This window comes from Nanorana parkeri, unplaced genomic scaffold (assembly GCF_000935625.1).
Source record: "Nanorana parkeri isolate BGI_ZX_2015 unplaced genomic scaffold, ASM93562v1 scaffold657, whole genome shotgun sequence".
NCBI lineage: Eukaryota > Metazoa > Chordata > Amphibia > Anura > Dicroglossidae > Nanorana > Nanorana parkeri.
Window position 1 is genome coordinate 201,458 of NW_017306925.1, and position 19,835 is coordinate 221,292.

Consider the following 19,835-nt stretch of genomic DNA (forward strand, 5'->3'; position numbering starts at 1 on the left):
AAATATCTGGGGTCTAAACAGACCCCTGACATTTCCCTTTTGAGTCCTCAATTTCTTTTTCTGCAGCCCCAGCACTCAATGAATGGGAAGCACTCAGTACAGAGGCTCCCCATTCATTTAGAAACTGACAGTAAAATATTTTTACTATCACCACTTTATGGATGGGGAGGAGCCTCTATAGTGAGTGCTTCTCCCCATTCATAAATTGTTGAATGAACAGGAAGTGATGTAAATCACAGCCTGTTCATAACTGGGGACACATAGTTCTGTGTCCCCAGTTATTTACAAACACCGGAGTGATCAGACGATCACTCCGGTGTTTGCTCTGCACAGAGGGATCGTTAAATATCAATGATATTTAACGATCCCCCGCTCGGCCACGCTACAGAGCCGCTGTCATCCAAAAACTGACAGGATTACAGCGGCTCCGATCACTATGCCGCTCGGCCATCCTGAATTGCGGCCTTCTGCCGCTCGCTCCCCCCGCCGGTGATTTTACTTCGGATCCCCGCTGCAACAGACCCTACAAGAGGGGGACAGAAGCGGGGATCCATGTAGTCTCTCATCCCTGCTTGGAGCGGCTCTAGGCAGGGATGAGAGACTACAGATGCCGGCGGCTGGCCGCAGGGGGGGTCGCCCGATATTTTGGCTAATAGCGGTCATCAGCGGTTTGTGAGCCACTGATGACAGCTATTCATTTGAAGGGGACAGTCTGGGGAACAGACTGAAGTGACCATGAGCTTATAGCAGAACTGTAAATGCCACCGACGTAAGGCATACTGAGCTGGCCAGCCAGGAACACTTTTTTGTTCCGCCGCAAGCCTTACGGCGGCGGCAGCGAAAGTGTTAAAGGTTAATTTCCCACATCTGTGGCTTTTTAAATTAGTGTTTATATATAAATAGTCAATGAGTTTGTTAACTCTCACGTGGATAAACTAAGTAGGCTAGATACTGAGCCATGGGGAGCAGAAAAGAACTCTCAAATGACCTGCGTAACAAGGTAATGGAATTTTTTATAAAGATGGAAAAGGATATAAAAACATATCCAAAGCCTTGACAATGCCAGTCAGTACTGTTTAATCACTTCTTAAGAAGTGGAAAATTTGGGGATCTCTTGATACCAAGCCCACACTGGGGAAATCTCAAACGTGCGGTTCATGCAAGACCACCAAAGACTACACATGACCTAGAGGCATTTTAGGGATGCATCCAAATTTTGTCAGCTGAAACATATCGGCCGAAAATGGTACTTTGGGCAAATTGGCAAAAAAAATTTACATTTTTTTTTTGGGGGGAGGGGGAAATGCAGTGCATCCCTAGTTTCTCTCCACCCCGCTGGGTGCTGCTGTGCCCCCTCTGACACAGAGCAGCACCCAGCGGGGAGGAGAGAAACTTTCAAGAGGCAGAACAGGGAGCAGAGCGCTGTCCATGTTATCACAGGATGCCGAGCTCCCTTTCCCTGCACTGCCCACTCAGCCTCCTGTGACAGCGAGTCAGGATGGAGAGCGGCTTACAAGCGATCAGCTGATCGCAGAGTGTTTGTTAATAATTGAGGTCATAGTATGTTTTCTGTGTCCAACTATGAATGAACTGGAAGAGCTCTACATCACGTTCATTCATGTTTGTGGACATAGTAACTCATACTATTTCCACAATTCATGAATGGACAGGAGCACTTGAGAACATTGTGTCCTGAATCTTTTTGATTTCAAAAGGGAAATATCAGGGGTCTGTTAGACCCCTGGTATTTCCCCAGAACCCCCAGTAGTAAAGTGAAATACATTTTTAAAAATCTTAATTTTCTTTTTTTAAAAGGTTAGAAAACATTTTTTGGAGTTTCGGGCTGACAAATTTGTGAGACTCCAAATCCAGAAAACTTTTTTCCTTTTTGACAGCAGGGAAGAATTAGAGCCTTTTCTTAGGTACAGATACAGTAACAAAGAACCCACACTATTAGACAACCTTTATATAACTCAAAGAGCAAAATATTCAGAGCTCAAACAGTAGTGGTTTTATCACTTTTGAAATTACTTGTATCCTTGGCATCTTCGATTGAGCAATAATAGTCTGTAGGGGGCAATATCCCTTATTTCCTGACCAGACGAGAAGTTGTGGGAAACCTCTCCGACATGGACACAAAATTAAAATACTTTTTTATTAGAGTAGAAAAGGTTTAATAATTTTGAATTTATTTTTATTGCTGTCTATGCATTCTGTCCTGGTGTTACCTGTACCTTCAATGTGCGGTCTTGTGGCCACAAATGAGTCTTTCCAATGAGATATATGAAAACTTGTTTTAATTCCCCTGCACAACATAAAAAATAAAGAAATGTTTAGCCAAAGTTGGAAAATTAGAATCTCACCCCCTTCCCAATCTGGACAGCAGCGGTATTGCACTGCATCCAACCCTTTGCCCAGTCGATTTCTGTGAACTCACTGAAACTCTTGTCACATCAGGTGTCCCTCGTGTGACGAGATCTATGACACATTAGGTACCTAGCCAGGTTCAGAATTCAGTTTTACACTTCTTGTGCCGCTTGTCTTGTCAGTGTTGGCTCAGTCTCTTTTTATTCTATTTTATTCTGAAAATGTGTAACAGCTTTTTCTTTGTTTCAGGTAATTCCTATGTTGCCAAGGTTACTTTGCGAAGAACTTTGCAGCCTTAACCCGATGGCAGACAGACTTACCTTTTCTGTCATATGGAAAATCACTCCTCAAGGAAAGGTGAGAGAATGCAATGCCAGGTGTATGGTAAATGTCACAAACCTGTGTTATAAAAAATAATTTTTTGGAGTGTATTTTTCTCCCACATATTTAGATCCTGGAAGAGTGGTTTGGCCGAACTATTATCTGTTCCTGTGTAAAGCTAAGCTACGACCATGCACAAAGCATGATTGAGAATCCAAACAAGCTGATCAGCACTGAGGAGCTTCCTCCAGTTTCATCCAGGCACACCGTTGATGAAATCCACAATGCGGTGCTCAATCTCCACAATATTGCACAAAACTTGCGCAAGCATCGATTTGAAGAAGGAGCTTTGAGGCTGGACCAGGTAAAAAATCTTATATTTTGTTTAGTTCAAGTTTTTTTTTGTTTATTTTATTAATCGGTCCTTTATTTTATTGGGTAAAGGTCAATGAGCAATGAATAGTAATCCATAGCCACCAGTATTAAATTAAAAAAAACGTGCTCTAAACGTATGGATACATTTGGTAATTTTAAACAAGCCTGCCCTGTTGTATTTTGATTAAGTTGAAAGGTATCTAGGTTTGGTGTTCTTTCAGAATCAAAACAAGAAGGACCTGCTTATCTTTGAGAGTGTTACTTCTAAAAAAAAAAAAATTTTGCTTACAAAAGCTTGTGATTATACACTTTCCACATGTTGGATTTCTATATGGAAATATCATGATGCCAATATGCAGTGGCAGTAAGGTGGATGGTAACAGGTATTCTGCTGTTAACGTTTTGTTAAACATTACTCTATGGTGTACCTTGGGCTTTCAGGGCCAAGGCTCTATATGGGGTTTTATCTTGTCTTAATTTGATATTAGGCTACTGACGCCATTTAATAGTTTATTGCAGGAATCTTGTTGGTCGGCAGAGAATATTTTTTTTCTCCTCTATTAATAGGTTAGCTTTAAAGTGTAACTACCTAAAATGTTTTTTTTCTTGTGATCAAGGGAAACATGAAGGGTTATACATATCATATAGATGTAGACAAACTTGTCAAGCATGGAATATAAATCAGAAGTGAAACTGGCAGGATCACCAGGTATTATGGGTAAAATTGTGTTCATCTTGAATAACACCATTAAATACATTCCTTTCAGTCTAAAAGCACTGCCCTCCAGTGTTGCTGGTATTAAACGTATCCTTTAAGTGTAACATAACCCTTAAAGTGTTCCAGTTTTACTGTAAAAAAAAAAATGGAATGCCCTCTAGGTGGACTATTTCAGTTGCAAGAGTTTTTGCAGATTATTACTGTTTTCTGGTCTGAGTTTGTTTTGTCGTGTACTCTCTCAAACTGATTTATGGTTTGCCTTCATTATAATCACCAAAGCCAGTGTTTTTCATCTGTTTCCCTTTTTTTTGGTCCATCTCATACTGATGATTTTGTGGCGGCTATCAGATTGTTTTGTTTTTTTTTCTTGCAAGGAAAAAATTAGTCAGTAAAAGGTCTGTGCCACAGTGCTGGACAGACCCCTGACATTTGCCTTTTGAAATAGAAAAATACATTGTCGACAGAGTCCTCAATCACTTTTACTGCAGCCCCTGTTCTAAATGAATGGAAAGCTCTCGGTACAGAAGCTTCCCTGTCATGCAGAAACTGCTGATAGTAAAATATTTACTATAATCCAGTTATCAATGGGTAGAACCTCTATAGAGAGTGCTACTACCCATTGAGAAACTCATGAATGAACAGGAAGTGATGTAAAGCAGGAGGGAGTGCTGCAGCCGGGGAGGGGTGGGAGAGAGCGGTCACTTCAGGATGGCCGAGCGGTGAGGGGAGAGAGAGCCACTAGCTGTCAGATCCTGGCCGAGTGGCTCTCCCTCTCCTCACTGCTCGGGCCATTCCTGAGGCGAGTGCCTCTCTTGCTTCATGGAAGCTACGGCCCTGGCCCCAGGGAATACACCATGGGAAGAATGCTAAATGGTTTACAGTCAAGTCTATCAATATTTGCACTGGAATACATCCCAGTGCTTGCTGTCTCTTTCCCGAATCCATTGCCTTCCATTCCTGGATAAGGTTGTGAATTATGTAGTTACTTCTAGTTCTTCCTGTACAACCACCTATGAATTTTTTAGATTTCATATGGTTCTCCTGGTGCATAAAGTTCCTTTTGAACATATTTTGGAATATTCCCTTTCCACCACTTCATCGTATAGGTTTAGTTTGTGCTGTGTGGGTTTTTCTATGCAATATCTGCTTCTGTTATTAGATCTGACTCTTCAATGTCCGTAGAAGAGGCCTCCAGGCCCCTAGGGTCATTTATCCACGTGGACCTGGCACTTACACAGTACTCAGGCGATCACTCATATGGGGGAGTTTCCATATCCTGTTTGCAGCTTGAGTGTCTTCCAAATAGCATTGTTCAGTTCCTGTCTTAGGGGAGGGGTTTAGTTTTCCCCACTCCTCGGTATACGCTGCTTTGGGATGTCCCAATTGTCAGAGTTTCAAGATCTCCACTATGTCTTTCAATTAGCTAGAGTAGGGGGAAGCTAGAATTACTGACAGATTTTTATTTTTGTGTCCTGTTGCAGATTTCCTTTCTGTCTGGTAAAAATCATGGTCCTCGGAACAAAAAAGTAAAGAAAACTGAGCTCTGGATAGCTGTGAAACCAGACAGGGGCTCTAATCCTTCCCCATTCTAAAACAAAACCTTATACTAACCACAACCCAAAAGCCAAAACATAAATCTGGAATAATGTTTAGCAAAAAGAAAGATTTACTAATTGCATGAAAAATGTGTAATTATCATGAAAAAATGTAGAGAATTTGTTTATCCAAAGAAGTTAATAACTTAAAGTGGCATTAAACCCTCAGATTTTTTAACATAAACCAGTACTGTAATGTGTGCCTTACTGTAATCCATGGTTGTTTCCCTTCTCTTTGCTGCTCTTCCTTTTAAATCCTCATGTCTTCTCATGCTGGTGGAAAACTTCCCTTTTCAGCTCAGGGCCTCTTCCTGCAGTGCTGGCTCAGGTTTCAAGCCTATACAAACGTACACACAGACACCGTGTATCCATTCCTGAGACAAGGCAGTCTTCTGCAAAACAGAAGTTCTGCAGAGCATGAGAACAGATACAGATTTAAAAGGAAGAGCAGCAAAGAGAAGGGAAACAACCATAGATTACAGTAAGGCACACATTACAGTATTGTTTTATGTTAAAAAATCTGAGGGTTTAATGTCACTTTAATATCAATTAGCATATTTTCTTTACCTTTTTGTTTTAAATATATCATCCAGATTTCTGTACTGCACTTGTGTAGTTATAAAACTTTCTAACAAGAAAATTACATGCAAATGTGTAATACCTGTACAGGCTTTTGAACATCAAATTATTGCATGGCTGAATGCATTCATCTAGCTGTGCAACTGTCACTGGAAAGAGATTCAATCTTAATGATGAGTTTATCAGTGCTTCATCCTGCAGCACGCCTGCACATGTCTCCTGTTTCTGCAAATTCCACACTTCCTTTACTGTGGAATGACATAATAGCTCGATTTGATTCAGGGATAGCATTCATTGTCGGTGTCAGAATAATAAAATAAATTCATATGTCAATAAAGGTGTAAAAATCAAAAACCTAAAGGAACCACATTATACAAAAAAATGTTTTGTTATTATGTTGACTGTATAACCTCTTCATTAATAAGCTTGTTTTATACTTTTCTGACCAGTTCTAGTCATATATTGGTAACGGGACCACAACTAGAAACTCTACTCACCATTGTCACTATCACAAATTCTCTGCTATGCAGCTTCACTGTATGTAGCCTCTCATGCTCCAGTGCATGCGTGCATGGGTAAGTCTGCAGTGGATATTGAAAAAGGCAGTGCTACAATTCTGAAACACGTGGGCCTGCATTTTTGCATTCTTCATTCAGGCCATTAATAGGATGTGAATGGCGGCAACTATATGGATCTCATCTGGCAAGGCAGTCAGGTTCAGAAGAGGAATAATGGCGAGAAAATAAAAACCGTTTAGGAGTATGCTACAGTAGCACCAAATAAGCTACAGTGTGTTTGTTAGACCACCAGTAAAAGCAAAGAATAAAAAGTGGTTTTGAGTCTTTGCAAGCTTCTTCCCTACTTGTAAGTTGGTTTCAAATGGGCTTTAATTAACACCTGTGTAATCTCATAAGCTGCTCATTCTAAACAAATCCTGCTTTTCCCAGTCCCAATGCCCAAAAATGCCCAAAGTCTTATTCTTACCTGTCCATGCTCCTGTGAGAGGCGAATGGGATTTTGTCTGCATGTGTGCAGAAGCAGGGTCCAGCTGGGCTGCACAGGATGGCTCTGGGAGGAACATGGGCAGGTCAGTGTAAAGGTGGCCATCCCCATGTGTGAATTTTGCGCAGTGAGTGCCACTGCCGACACCCTTTCATCCGGCATCCCTCGATCAGCTGATGGAAGATTTTCTAACCGACTCCTTCAACGAACAGAGCAGGCAGCCAATAAGTTGCCAACTCTGTTTGGGTATTCTGACAGCGGTACATGAGCTTCTTTTGGTTGGAATTGTGTGAAATAAGAAGGTATGCACGTTTTTGCACATTTGCCTATTTATAGTAATGTCTTAGAATCTGCCAGCTGAGCTGCGTGACTTAACGTAAGTGCATCAGACATGCACACAAACTATTCTCAAAAGCATTAGCCAAGAACGCGTGTTAATATGCGCAAAAATGCTGACACCTACATGTGAAGATTTCCTGCAGATTTTTCTATGGTCAGATGGAAACAGTGCAACAGATTCCTCCATCTACGCTAAACTGTGTGGATGGAGGAATCTCCCACTGGGCCAAGCTTCAGTATCTTGCTAGTCGGCCCCGCTGGCTCTCAAAATACCTGAACAATGCCTGCATCCAATCAGATTGCTCAGGTATTTTGATAACCAGCGGGGCTGAATAGCAAGTTACTGAAGCTTGGCCATAGAAAATCTATAGGAGTATGGCCAGCTTTACAATAATCAAGTTTCTGAACGGCTGCTTCAAAGTCCCTCAGCTCGGCTTCCCTGAACTTCTTGTCCAGTACAAGATCACAAAGTTCACTGCAGACTTCAGCAACTGTTCATCTACTAGGTTGGAGGTGAGAGGGGGAGGGAAGCAGCTTGACTTGCTGTGTTTGTGGAGAGACACACAGCTTACTAGTGCATACAAGGGTGACTCCATTTCACTCTGAGAAAGCAGTCACTCTAAAACAGTAAGTCAGGGCCCAGTGCTCAGGGGACGAGCTGATTCTGCAGGAAACTAAAACTTTTAAACATCAAGGAGCAGCATTCATTGTAAGTGATTTCATCAGCATTTAAAATAGAGTAAAATCCTTTTGACTTTAATATCGCTTTAAATTCAGGACTAAAAAAATGTTTTGACGTCCTTTTTATTTATTAAATCTTTTTTTGTTTAGAATACTAATGAATATTTCATATTTCCTGGAAGCACATAAGCTCTAGTCTCCATTACATATGTACCAAGCTAATGTTAAAGCCCGTTTCTGAGCATGATGATCCCCTCTCACCCATTCAGCATGCTTTTTGAAAAATGATGGCCTCCAGAAGCTATATATTTTTTCATATTTGCTTAAGTCCACCATCTTCATCCTTCGTCCGCATTCATACTAGGGGTTTCAGCTATGGATCAGTCGTTCTGAAGTCCTCTCTCTCTACTACAGTCTTCTAAAGATCTGCTTTTGGGGTGCCATTTCAAATGAGATACTGGAACATTAAATAACAGCAAGATAACAATAACAGTGCTGCATTGTAAAACGTGTTCTATTTTCTAAAGCCGGAAATGGGAAGCATGTGACTTGACCATTTTTTTTTTTTTTAAATCAATTTTGCCTACATGATATTAGTTCACGACTAATAGTCATCCATGTGTACTTAGGCCAAATGTGCTTGGCAAAAAAAAAAAAAGGGAAGCATAACACCATCGTTTGGGAACATACGGCCATTTGTAACTGAACAGAATTCAGCCCAACAATCAAATAATTCAGATCCAAAATCTAATTGCAATAAATATATTTAGCTGTGGATAGACACCCAGTCCTGGTAAGTTAAGAAGCTTCACCACTCTAAGCACTCAGCATTGATTACCACAAGCAAATACATTTACAGCTATCCTGGAACAAGAGCAAAAAAGATTTACGTATTCTTTATTATATACATTTTAAACAAAGGCTATAATCCACCCTGACCAATCCCAATAGATGAAAACAAGGCTCTTAACCAATCACACTTGATAAAGGAGCATTGTTATATGATGAATAGCACATGACCAATAGACTGCAAGGTAACAAAATAATGTATACTGCATGGTAAGTATCTTCAAAGTGTATGCTCTTAGAAACAATGTTTATGTGCATTCATTTTTGAGCCGTTCTGGATTTTAGAACCATTCTTTCATACACACATGCAAACCCTTTATTTAAAGTGTTATTAAACCCTCCGGCTTTTTTTTGCATATATCTACTGCTAGCAAGCAGTAGATATATGCAAAAACTTTTAAAAAAAAGCTTTAAAAGAGGTTAAAACTTACCTGTGTCTTCGCCGTGCGCTCCCATCTAAAAATCTGAAAAATCTCGGGCGGACGCAAAGGATCTTGGGGCGGGCGCATGCGCAGTTTAGATTTTAGGCCGGGAGACGAGGAGAGACGCAAGGTAAGTCTATGAACAGTGTGCACCCGCCTGCAGACACCGTGGGGCAGGAAGTGCCAGCAAGCACAGAGGAGTCGGCGCTGGATCGGAGACCCGCTGCACCCCCGGAGGGACAGCTGAAAACGACAGGAAAGAAGATCATCGGATTAAGAGACATCATTTAACCTCTTGCCGTCCGCCCGTAGTAAAAAAACGGACGGACGGCACTGCAGCATCTGCGGGTTGCCGTCTCCAGACGGCAATTTTTTTCTGCTCGCGCGCCCCCTAGCGGGCACGCACGGGCAGAAAAGACCCGCTAAATGCACCAGTGGTGAATAAATACCACCAAAAGAAAGCTCTATCTGTCCCCAAAAAAGGGTATAAAATTCATTTCAGTACAGCGCTGCATGACGGAATAAATGTCAGTTAAAGTACCGCAGCGCTGAATACTGAAAAATGGCCTGGATGGGAAGGGGGTTTAACACCGCGGATGTCAACTGTTTAAGGTAAGTGCTTACACTAACATTGGGGGGAGGGGAAAAATTATACTTTAATGTCACTTTAAACTAGTGTAATAAACCATATTATTGCTTGTGAATATACTGGTGTACGTGCATAGTTATTTTAAAGTGTGTTGCCCTGAGAATAGAAGTTTGATTAAATCCTTAAAGGTGGGGCTAATGTAACTGTCTCAGTGACTGGCAGAAGTGGGCTTGATGGCATTATTACTGTGATATCATCTGCATTAAGCTGACATTCCTGGAAGTGTGTGTAGTATATGCCCTTGAAGATCCTGAACCACGCCTATTATCTAAAGAAGGGAACAATAACTCTTTGATGGGTATTGTTGTTTTGGTTCGTATATATGTCTATTGTACGCATTATTTTCCTAGACAGCATGATCTTGCATGTATGTTTTTATATTTTTAAACTGTTAAGGGACTTGCCTTAACATTTTTAAATACATTTTGCTTCTAATGTTCTAATGTAAGAGAATTTTTGTCATTGTTTAACAGTAAGTTCTGCCATGAACTTGTGGTCCCAAAGCATTAAAGTAAACTATTACGTAACCTGAAGTGCAGGGACCTGCATTTAAGTTTTGACTTAACTTTTGACATTTGGATGAGTGGCTGTTTGAATTTGGAGACACAGGTTTGGTTTAATATTGTGGATAATAAGAACAGGGGCTAGAACACTGAATATATATTATATGATGAGGTTAAGATATCTTTCTAAAATAAAAGTCATTAAGATTTGACACCAGGAGCTGCATTGTTAACCACTTTACTCCCTTAAACCCCTTAAAGTGGAGCTAAAATTGTATTTGCGTGGACAATATACAGTACAGTCGCAGCATTGTGCAACCTTGTAGCTCAAATCCGCACTACACCAAAGAATGGGATCTAAGACTCGTGTAGCAGAGTAATTGATGTGACCCTCCAAGGCACCTCTTTTGTAAGTAAAGGACAGTAAACTACATGTACAGTCCAAGCCTGCCACCTAAAGGTCATGTACCTACTACACCCCTTGAGCTGACAACCCCACCACTGGAGGACACTTTGAGAAACCCACTGATGCACCCAGTATGAAGGGCCCACATCACCAAGTAGTGGCGGGGTTGCCCAAAGGACCCTTCCACTTTGCTGTAAAGAAGTTTCTGGACTTAGTGTGACATATGATTACAGATTTAGATGAGTCCTTTAATGACTAGGGCAATTGGCTAGACGTTGGTGGGGTATACTGTTTGGTTTGCAAACGTCAACTTTAAGGCATATTTTGTGGGTAGAAGGACGGCAACATGTGTGCATCGATTCCAGCAAAGAGACTCATGCTATAGGTTTTAATGAGAAACAAACAGGAAAAAAAATGTTTTCATTACTTTGTTTTCCCAAAATTTGCATGAATAGCTCAGCCCCAGATCATTTTATTGACTAAACCTTCTGCTTCAAGGGTACCACATAATTGCATTTTTATGCACCAAAATGGTGAAGCCCGCGTCACATAATGCACAGGAAAAGGAATCAGAATAAATTGCCAGCCTAACATAAGTTTGAGGTGGGATTGTGTTGAAAGGAATTCTCAAGAGTGATTTGCATTTTTTTTCATAAGTAGCTGGATCAAGCAGGGTATACTCCTCTGCAGTAACAGTTGGTGATCTTTTGCTGACTTTAGCAGTGAACTTCTGTTGGAGATGGGGGCAGTGCAGAGTTAATTTACTCTGTCCTGCTTCAGGATTACCACGATGCAGGAAATCCTGGTGACATCAGGTCGGTGTTGTAGGATTTTCTCTAGAACCACACTATGGAAACATTGTAATTAAATTGTATCACAGAACAATGTAGGATTTTAAGTTCTTTAGCTGATCGGTTCAGTTAATTGGCTTATCACTTGGTTATCACTAACAGGTGGCAGCACTTCCTGCATGAACACCTGCTGGGACCTGTTAAGATGTTTACAGCAGGCTCGACTTTTAAATGGTGCCATAAAAAGCAATTGGAAGATAGGTGGTTAGTTTTGTAGTTAGGGTTGAAATTGAAGACCTCTAGATTGCCGAAGGCAGAGGTGAGTGGGCAATTTGCAGGTATCAGGTGATTGGACACTGGCCCGAGCTGTGAAGATCCTCTTTTAATTCCTCAAACTCCCAGAAAGCCTTAGTTATTTTTGCTAGTGTCCTTATGTTATAGATTTTTTTCTCTCTAGTGAAGATGTATTTTACTTACCTTGTTACTGCGATTCTTCTATCGAGCATTCCTCTAGCTGCGTCCGGGCCATGGCTGCAGCTTCACAGTTTCTTGATTGGTGCCCCACAGCAATACCTTTGGGGCCATACCTGAACACCACTGGATGAAAGAAGCAGGGTCGACCTCTAATGTAGCTTTGAGCACTGATCCTGCTTTAGGTACCAACCTTCACACGAGGTGCACTGCATTTTGTAGTGAGTGAAGCGGAGGGTCAATGGGCACCACCCTTCCCTTGTTTGGAGGTCTGATGTGGTGGGTGTGTTTCTACCCCTATCCCCCTTTCAGGGTACCCCAGGTCTCTGAGGCATAGTTGCTGTTGCCCTTTAAATTTGCGCTGGCCTCCCTATAAGATTTGTATCCACTGTTGCTACTTCTGTGTGTTCCTCCCACCCCAACCCATTTTAGTAAGGGACACAATGTTGTGCTCCCTCCCACTGGTCAGGGGAGCACACAGGCACCTATGGGACTGACTGGGGTGCATGCGCAGTTGCACACTGCTTGGGCCATTTTTTTTTCCACCTGGGTTCCCATGCCTGCATGGGACAACCCAGGGCAGGGGCCATTTTGGGACTGGCCCTGGGACACCTGTGGATGCAGACTGAAGGCAGGACAACATCTAACTCCATCTGCAGCAGTGTGCATATCACCACCTGTCGAATATCTGACACCAGTGAAGGAGACCCTCTTAACCCCTTGGTGCCATCTGATGGGGCTCCTCACCATGGAAGATTTAAAATGCTAAGGGACAGGGGGAAAAGAGGTGGCCAGTTCCAATGCTACTAATGGGTGAGGGGGGTTACCTGAGGTACCGGAGACACTGCCCCAGATGGTGTGTGTGTTAGCCGACCATTTATCTCGCTGCAATCTTCCAATGCATCTATAGCCACTTCAGGGGTGCCACTTTGCCTTTTGCGGTATAAAGAAAGGAAGATTCTGTGGCCTTGATGAGTTTGCATGGGAAATCTCTGCTATGATTGATCCATAGGTAGCTGTGGCCATCTCTTCTCTTGCCTTATCAAATTCCTGACCATTCCAGTGCAGTATGTCCCAGCCTTCAAAGACAGTGGATAAGCACCTGGAATGTTTTGTTCAAGGCTTCCTTGCCCTTATTGGGCCTACCATGCATCTGCTATCCTTGCAGATGCGTAAGCTCTGGTGGCTTAAGTGTTGAAAAGTGGAAATGACCTGCAAGTATCTGGAAAGGATTTCCTTTTGTGGGTAACCATCTCTTTGGGGAGCATTTGGAAACCAGTAAGAAGGTTGCTGGGAGTAAGAGCACTCTTACCTAGCAAGTGGAAACCTAAGATCTCTCCAAGCAAGTGGTCCTTGGCTTTCACCAGAAAAGACTCCTCCTTTTCTTCCTTTCAAGCTTCCTCCTTCAGGGCAAACACAAGCCCATGACCCTAAGCCCACCACCAAGCCCTCACAATCAGGGGGCACCCTCCCTTTCACAAGTGGGGGGATGTCTGTTGGCCTTGCCAGCCATTTGAAGTCGGGATATTCAGGATCTTTTCTGTATAGGCACATGCTACGAGATCTGCCAGTGTGTGCCTCTTGGGCTTTTCTGCATCTGCTCTGCACAGTTGTAAGGCCACTACCTAGTCTTATGTTCACAAAGTTCTACCTGGTGGATGTTCGGGCCTCTACTGATGCTAGTTTTGGCCAAAAGGTGCTACAAGCTGCTATCTGAATTATAGTTCCACTCTTGTTCCATTTTTGTGGGCCTGCTAGCGGTTTGCTGTGTTGCCCTGTTTTGATGTCCCAGTTGTCTCCGAATCTACCTGTGCTGTACAATCAAGGAAATAGAGCTTTTGACTTACCAGTAATAGCCGGTTTTTGGGCTGCAGTACAGGACACAGGACCCTCCCCTCTGTCCTTGCTTACTGAAAAGATTTCTGGGAGCAGAAGGGGATTATATAAGGGTCCTTACAGCTCTGGCCAGTGTCCATTCACCTGGTGATATCTGCATATTACCTGGTCATCTTTGAATTTGCCTGTCTTGTACTGAACTCCAAGAAACAGATTTTACTGGTAACTCAAAAATCCTATTTCTCTTCTGTTCACTGAAGGACACAGCAAGATCTTCAGATCTTGACTGTTGGGTTTTAGCTCCACCTTCAGGAACAGGACACTAGGCACAAAAACAATAGTACAGCCAAACCCCCCAACTGGTAGAGGCAGCTCAGTTTGTTTTGCCTAGTGTCAAGGAGTAAGGACCTAAGCTCCCTGCTGATTTATTTGAATGTAAGTTTTTTTTTTTTGTATTATTCGTCTTTGTTGAACCCCGGCTACCGTCACCCACTGCGATATCTTGCGCATTAAGCTACTTACGTTCTTATCTCCATTAAACCTGTCTTTTTCTTAAGTCTATACTGAGGATAAAAAGGAATTTAATACCTCAGTCTTCTCCATGTCGTTTGTGATTAATCTCCCGTTCTCATCTTTTATTGGGCCTACCTGTTCTTTTCTTTTTTACTGTTTTATATATTGCTTTCTCTGTTAGCATCACCACTATGAGGCCTTTGTATGAGCTGGTTGTCTAGTCCTGTAAGTGTTTTCTGGTCTTACATGTAGACAAGGTGGGGTGGTTGCTGCTTGGAGCCTCCTTGCCTTAGGTGGTGTCATCCCTTCACCTCAACCAGATCATTGTGCTTTCATCCCCTGCTCTGTCTTCAAGTCATCATGCCTTCATTGCCTGTACAAGGTTCATGTTTGTGTTTTTTTCATCTGTTTGGAAGCTTGATTTTAATTTTATCCCTCAGTCCCCTCGGATGGGGGAACTAGCTTCTCCTTCCACCATCTTGCAGTATTTCAGATGGATCTTCATTTAAGCCTGGTTTTACATAGTTACATAGGTTGAAAAAAGACACAGGTCCATCAATTCCAACCTATAGAGATACAAAGAAGGAAAAAAAGAAAAGCCTAAACAGAACACTATGCCCACAATTACCCAATGTTGATCCAGAGGAAGGCAAAAAAAACCCTATAAAGCATGGTTCAATTTGCTCCAACAGGGGAAGAAATTCCTTCCTGATCTCATAAGGCAATCGGATATTCCCTGGATCAACAATCTCTGATGCTTAATATACCTCTAAGAACTCAATATCCAGTAGTAATCTGTGCATTTAGGAATACATCCAGATTTTTTTTTAAACAATTAACCAAGCTAGCTAGAACAAGCTCCTGGGGGAGTCTATTCCACATTTTCACAGCTCTAACTGTGAAGAATCCTTTCCGTATGCAAAGGTTAAACCTCTTTTCCTCCAGACGCAACGAGTGCCCCCTTGTCCTTTGCAGTGACCTTAACGTGAATAATTTGGCACCAAGTTCTTTATATGGACCATTTATGTATTTATACATGGTGATCATGTCCCCCCTTAGTCACCTCTTCTCCAGAGAGAACAAATTCAGGTCAGCTAATCGTTCCTCATAGCTGAGCTCCTTCATGCTGCTTATGAGTTTGGTCGCCCTTCAATCACAGGGGGGGGTGCAACTTCCCGCGAGCCTTGTGTTTGCCACCCCTGCCCTAGAGTATAGGACACATGCATGTTTCCAGTCCCCAAGTGCAGAACTTTACATTAAACCTCATTTGCCAAATAGTTTCCCAATCGCACTGTGCATTCAGATCTGCTTGTAAGTTGGAGACATCCTGTAAGGACTGTATTCCACTACATAACCTGGTGTAATCTGCAAACACAGAAATAGTACTTTTAATCCCCAATTCTATGTCATTTATAAATAGGTTAAACAGTAAGGGGCCCAACACTGAAATGTGTGGGACACCACTAAGAACCTCAGACCATTCAGAGTGTGAATCATTGATCACCACTCTCTGAATATGGTCTTTAAGCCAGTTTTCTATCCAATTACAGATGGAATGCTCGATACCTACTGACCTTAACTTATACATTAGCCGCATGTGGGGAACTGTGTCAAACGCTTTTGCAAAGTCCAAGTATACTATATCCACAGCCATTCCTCTGTCCAATTTGTTACTCACTTCCTCATAAAAAGAAAGTAGGTTTGTTTGACAACTTCTGTCTTTTGTGAATCCGTGCTGACTATCACTGATATTATTTTCAAGCAAAAACAATTGCATGTGATCCTTGATCAAACTTTCAAGTATCTTGCCAACTATTGAGGTTAAACTTACAGGTCTGTAATTACTTGGTAAAGACTTTGATCCCTTTTTAAATATAGGCACCACATTGGCTTTGCGCCAATCCATCGGTACCAAGCCAGTTGTTAGAGAGTCTCTAAAAATTAGATACAATGGCTTTGAAATTACACAGCTCATTTCTTTGAGGACACGCGGGTGCAAGCCATCTGGTCCAGGTGCTTTATTCACCTTAATTTTGTCTATCCGTTTCTGGACCATCAATAGTCCGCCATTGTGGTTCGGTAGAGGGTATGGCACTGCTATCCCCATTATGGACTTGAGCTATATCATGTTCCTTGGTGTGCACAGAGCTGAAGACAGTATTTAATAGATTTGCCTTCTCATTGTCCCCAGTTACCAGTTTTGGGTTATCTGTTTCTGTCGTACTAGTTCTTGGAGTACTTCTGGGCTTTCGGCTTAGCGACTATTCCCTGGTTACTGTGTGGTCTTTGGAAGAACAGAGTGGACAGTCAGGGTGATACTTTGAGACAAGGTTTGAGAAATAGTAGCCGGGGGCAGAGATGTGGATGGCTTTGTAAGTTCTTGTTAATATTTTGAATTGTATCCTTTGGGCTATTGGAAGCCAGTGCAGGGATTGGCAGAGGGGGGTTGCAGACACTGAGCAGTTGGCTAGGTGAATTAGTCTGGCAGCAGAATTCATGATAGACTGAAGGGGGATAGCCTGTGTAGTGGTAGGCCAATGAGGAGGTAGTTGCAATAGTCAATATGAGAGAACGAGTGAATGAGTAATTTTGCGGTTTCTTTGATGAGGAAGTGGCGTATTTTGGAGATGTTACGAAGGTGAAGTCGGCAGGATTTGCATAGTGATTGGATGTGGGGAAGAAAGGTGAGGTCCGAGTCGAGGATGACACCTAGGACTTTGGCATGGGGGAAGGGTTGGATAGTTGTGTTAACAATCCAAGGGAAAGGTTGGGGGAAGGCGGGAGGAAATATCATGAGCTCAGTTTTTGAAAGGTTGAGTTTAAGAAGTGACATCCAGACTGATATGTCAGTAGATTAGTGACACGCAAGGACACTGACGCGTGCCTGACCCCCAATCCCCTTAACCTCTTTCCCAAAAATCAGCTATTTTAAAATGCCTAATTTTAGCTTTCAAAAAGCCTTGTAAAAAATAAAGTGGAATGAGACCAAATGTTAATAAAAATTAATACCAAGTCCTATTTCCTCCGTACGTCAAAAACAAGGCATGAGAAAGAACAGTCTTAGGCAAGAGCAAACAATGGAAAGCTATGAAAGAATTTACAAGTGAAGCAGTTTACTTTAGTTATTTTTAATAAACTGATTACCGGATGCTGCCTAATTGCCTTGCCTGCATGATTGTGTTCCCTAGTTAAGTTTTCAATGGGTGCCTGTGTATCAGAAATGAAATTGCAGCCACTGTGGGATTTAACATAAGGCCTAACACAAAGCAAAAATCTGCAACAGGGATGCAGACGCAATAAAACAATGACATATTCTAGCATTCCCCCTACTCTACTACAGAAAAGCATATCTGTGTATCCCTACAGAGTTACCCTCCATGTTTGGTACAACATAGTCAGTAAGACAGCAACTGAGTGTAAATCTCTGACAGGGGTTCTAATCCCTACCTGTTAAAAACAAACCATATCATACTTTGGCAGAATGGCTTGCTTTACCCCTGGTTGCTTTACCAGCTGGAACTTCATTTACCTTTCCTAAGTAACAAACAGACTCTTCTTGGAGGAGCGCTACTACCTGGAATAACTTTTATGGGCAATAGAGCATAGAAACAATCTTCTAGAATGGAAAGGATGTAAACTTACAGTTAGGATATGGGAGACTCTGCCCAAATCTTCACTTCAGGATGTGATGGTCAGGTCCTTCTATCTGGCAAATGAGAGGTGAGTGGCTGAAAAAGGGGGCTAGGCTGAATGGCTAAAACCCTCAAGTTGTCAAATGTTGAGCTGGTCTTAGAACATATCTGCAATATTGGAGCCGCTCACGTACTCGGCTGGCCAGGCCGGGCCGCGATGGCTGGGATAGGGGGAATGTGAGGGAGAGAGCGAGAAGCCGCGAACAGCGCTGGAGCGCCCGATGCCGTATATACTGGCAATGCTGTAGGGCTGCTGTCTCGAGGTGTCCGATGGTCTCGCTGGCAACGAAAATCGCTGAGGGCTAAAAAGGGGGTGGAGGTGCACGGTGGGTAGACAGCTACGCGTTTCGAGGAGATTCCTCTTTATCAAGCCACAAGATCTTGAAACGCGTAGCCGTCTACCCACCGCGCTTCCTTGAAGAGATTAGTCTTTAGGGAACGCCTAAAGGCAGTCAAGGTGGGAGACAGACAGGCTGGGGTAAAGAGTTCCAGAGGATATTTAGCTTCAGAGTAGTGCTGGGGTAACATTAGGCATCTAATGTTACCCCAGTATTCAGCGCTGCGGTACTTTGACGTTTATTCCGTCATGCAACTGAAATTAATTTTATACCACTTTTTGGGGACAGATAGAGCTTTCATTTGGTGGAATTTAATCACCACTGCGGTTTGTATTTTTTACTATATTAAGGAAAATTATTGAAATTTTGGGAATTTTTTCCCCATAATATTAGGAAACAATGATTATTACCCATATTTTTGGTAAATGATAAAAGACCGGGTCGATTGGGTTTGATTGACATGTTTGATTAACTGTTGCATATAAAATAAAGCTGTGAGCCATAGCCTAGCCCATGCTACCGCTACAAGCGCATTAGATCATATTCATGACAGAGTTTTAAATTAAAGTCAGCCTATTTTAACAAAGTTACCATATTTTTTTTGAAACATCTCTTTGGTCTAGTAAGGGGGCATATACAGTCTTATGTCAGACATTGAGACACCTAATGGGCCTTTTCAATAAAGTGATGCAGAGGACAGTGACCTGTCAGGTTTTTAAATATATTTGGATTTTTTATGAATTGCTGTATTCCTGTGAGATAATTAATTAGTTTCTATAGTTGCCCAACTTTGCTTTTCACTATTGCTTTCTGCACTTCTTATTGAACAAAGTTAGTACTGTAACGTGTATGAAAACATTTAAAATGCTGTTTTGAAAATATTACTGGATGTGTGCATATACAGAGCTTATGCTGCATGATATATCACAGAGTATCCTCTTATTTAGAGTGTACTAAAAATAATTCAGCAGTCAAACTTCATGAGGTCTTTTTGCTGCGTATCCCAATTTCCTGGGCCAACAGTAGACTCTTGAGACTGAATTCTGGGAAGGAGGAAGTGCTGTCTACACTTTACTGACTATGTGGATTTAGCCTTTTACTTAGGCAAGAAGTAACTCCTCTGTAGGGAACTTTGTCATATTGAATTTTTAAATGTACAGGTCAGTCATATTGTGATTGAAGTTGTAACAGTTGTCCAACAAATATGCAAAAAAAAATCTCAAAAACCTTTTTGTATTAAATGCGGCATGACATCTGTATTTTCAATAGCACAGTCTCTTTGATCAGTGTTTCCTGAAATGCTGTGTTAAAATGTATTTCAACATTTGCATTCTGGTTTGAGAAATTCCCTATTGTTTTTTTTGTTTTTATTAATATATATATATATA

At 41.9% G+C, this 19,835-nt stretch overlaps 1 protein-coding gene across 1 annotated transcript in view; it reads left to right on the top strand.

Annotated features, from left to right (window-relative positions):
- DIS3L2 (DIS3 like 3'-5' exoribonuclease 2) overlaps positions 1-19,835 on the top strand; it is a 328,965-nt gene that overhangs the window by 197,284 nt on the left and 111,846 nt on the right. The window contains exons 12-13 of the mRNA XM_018563342.1: positions 2,617-2,724; positions 2,819-3,052. Coding sequence (XP_018418844.1) covers positions 2,617-2,724; positions 2,819-3,052 — 342 coding nt within the window. The remainder of the gene's footprint in view (positions 1-2,616; positions 2,725-2,818; positions 3,053-19,835) is intronic.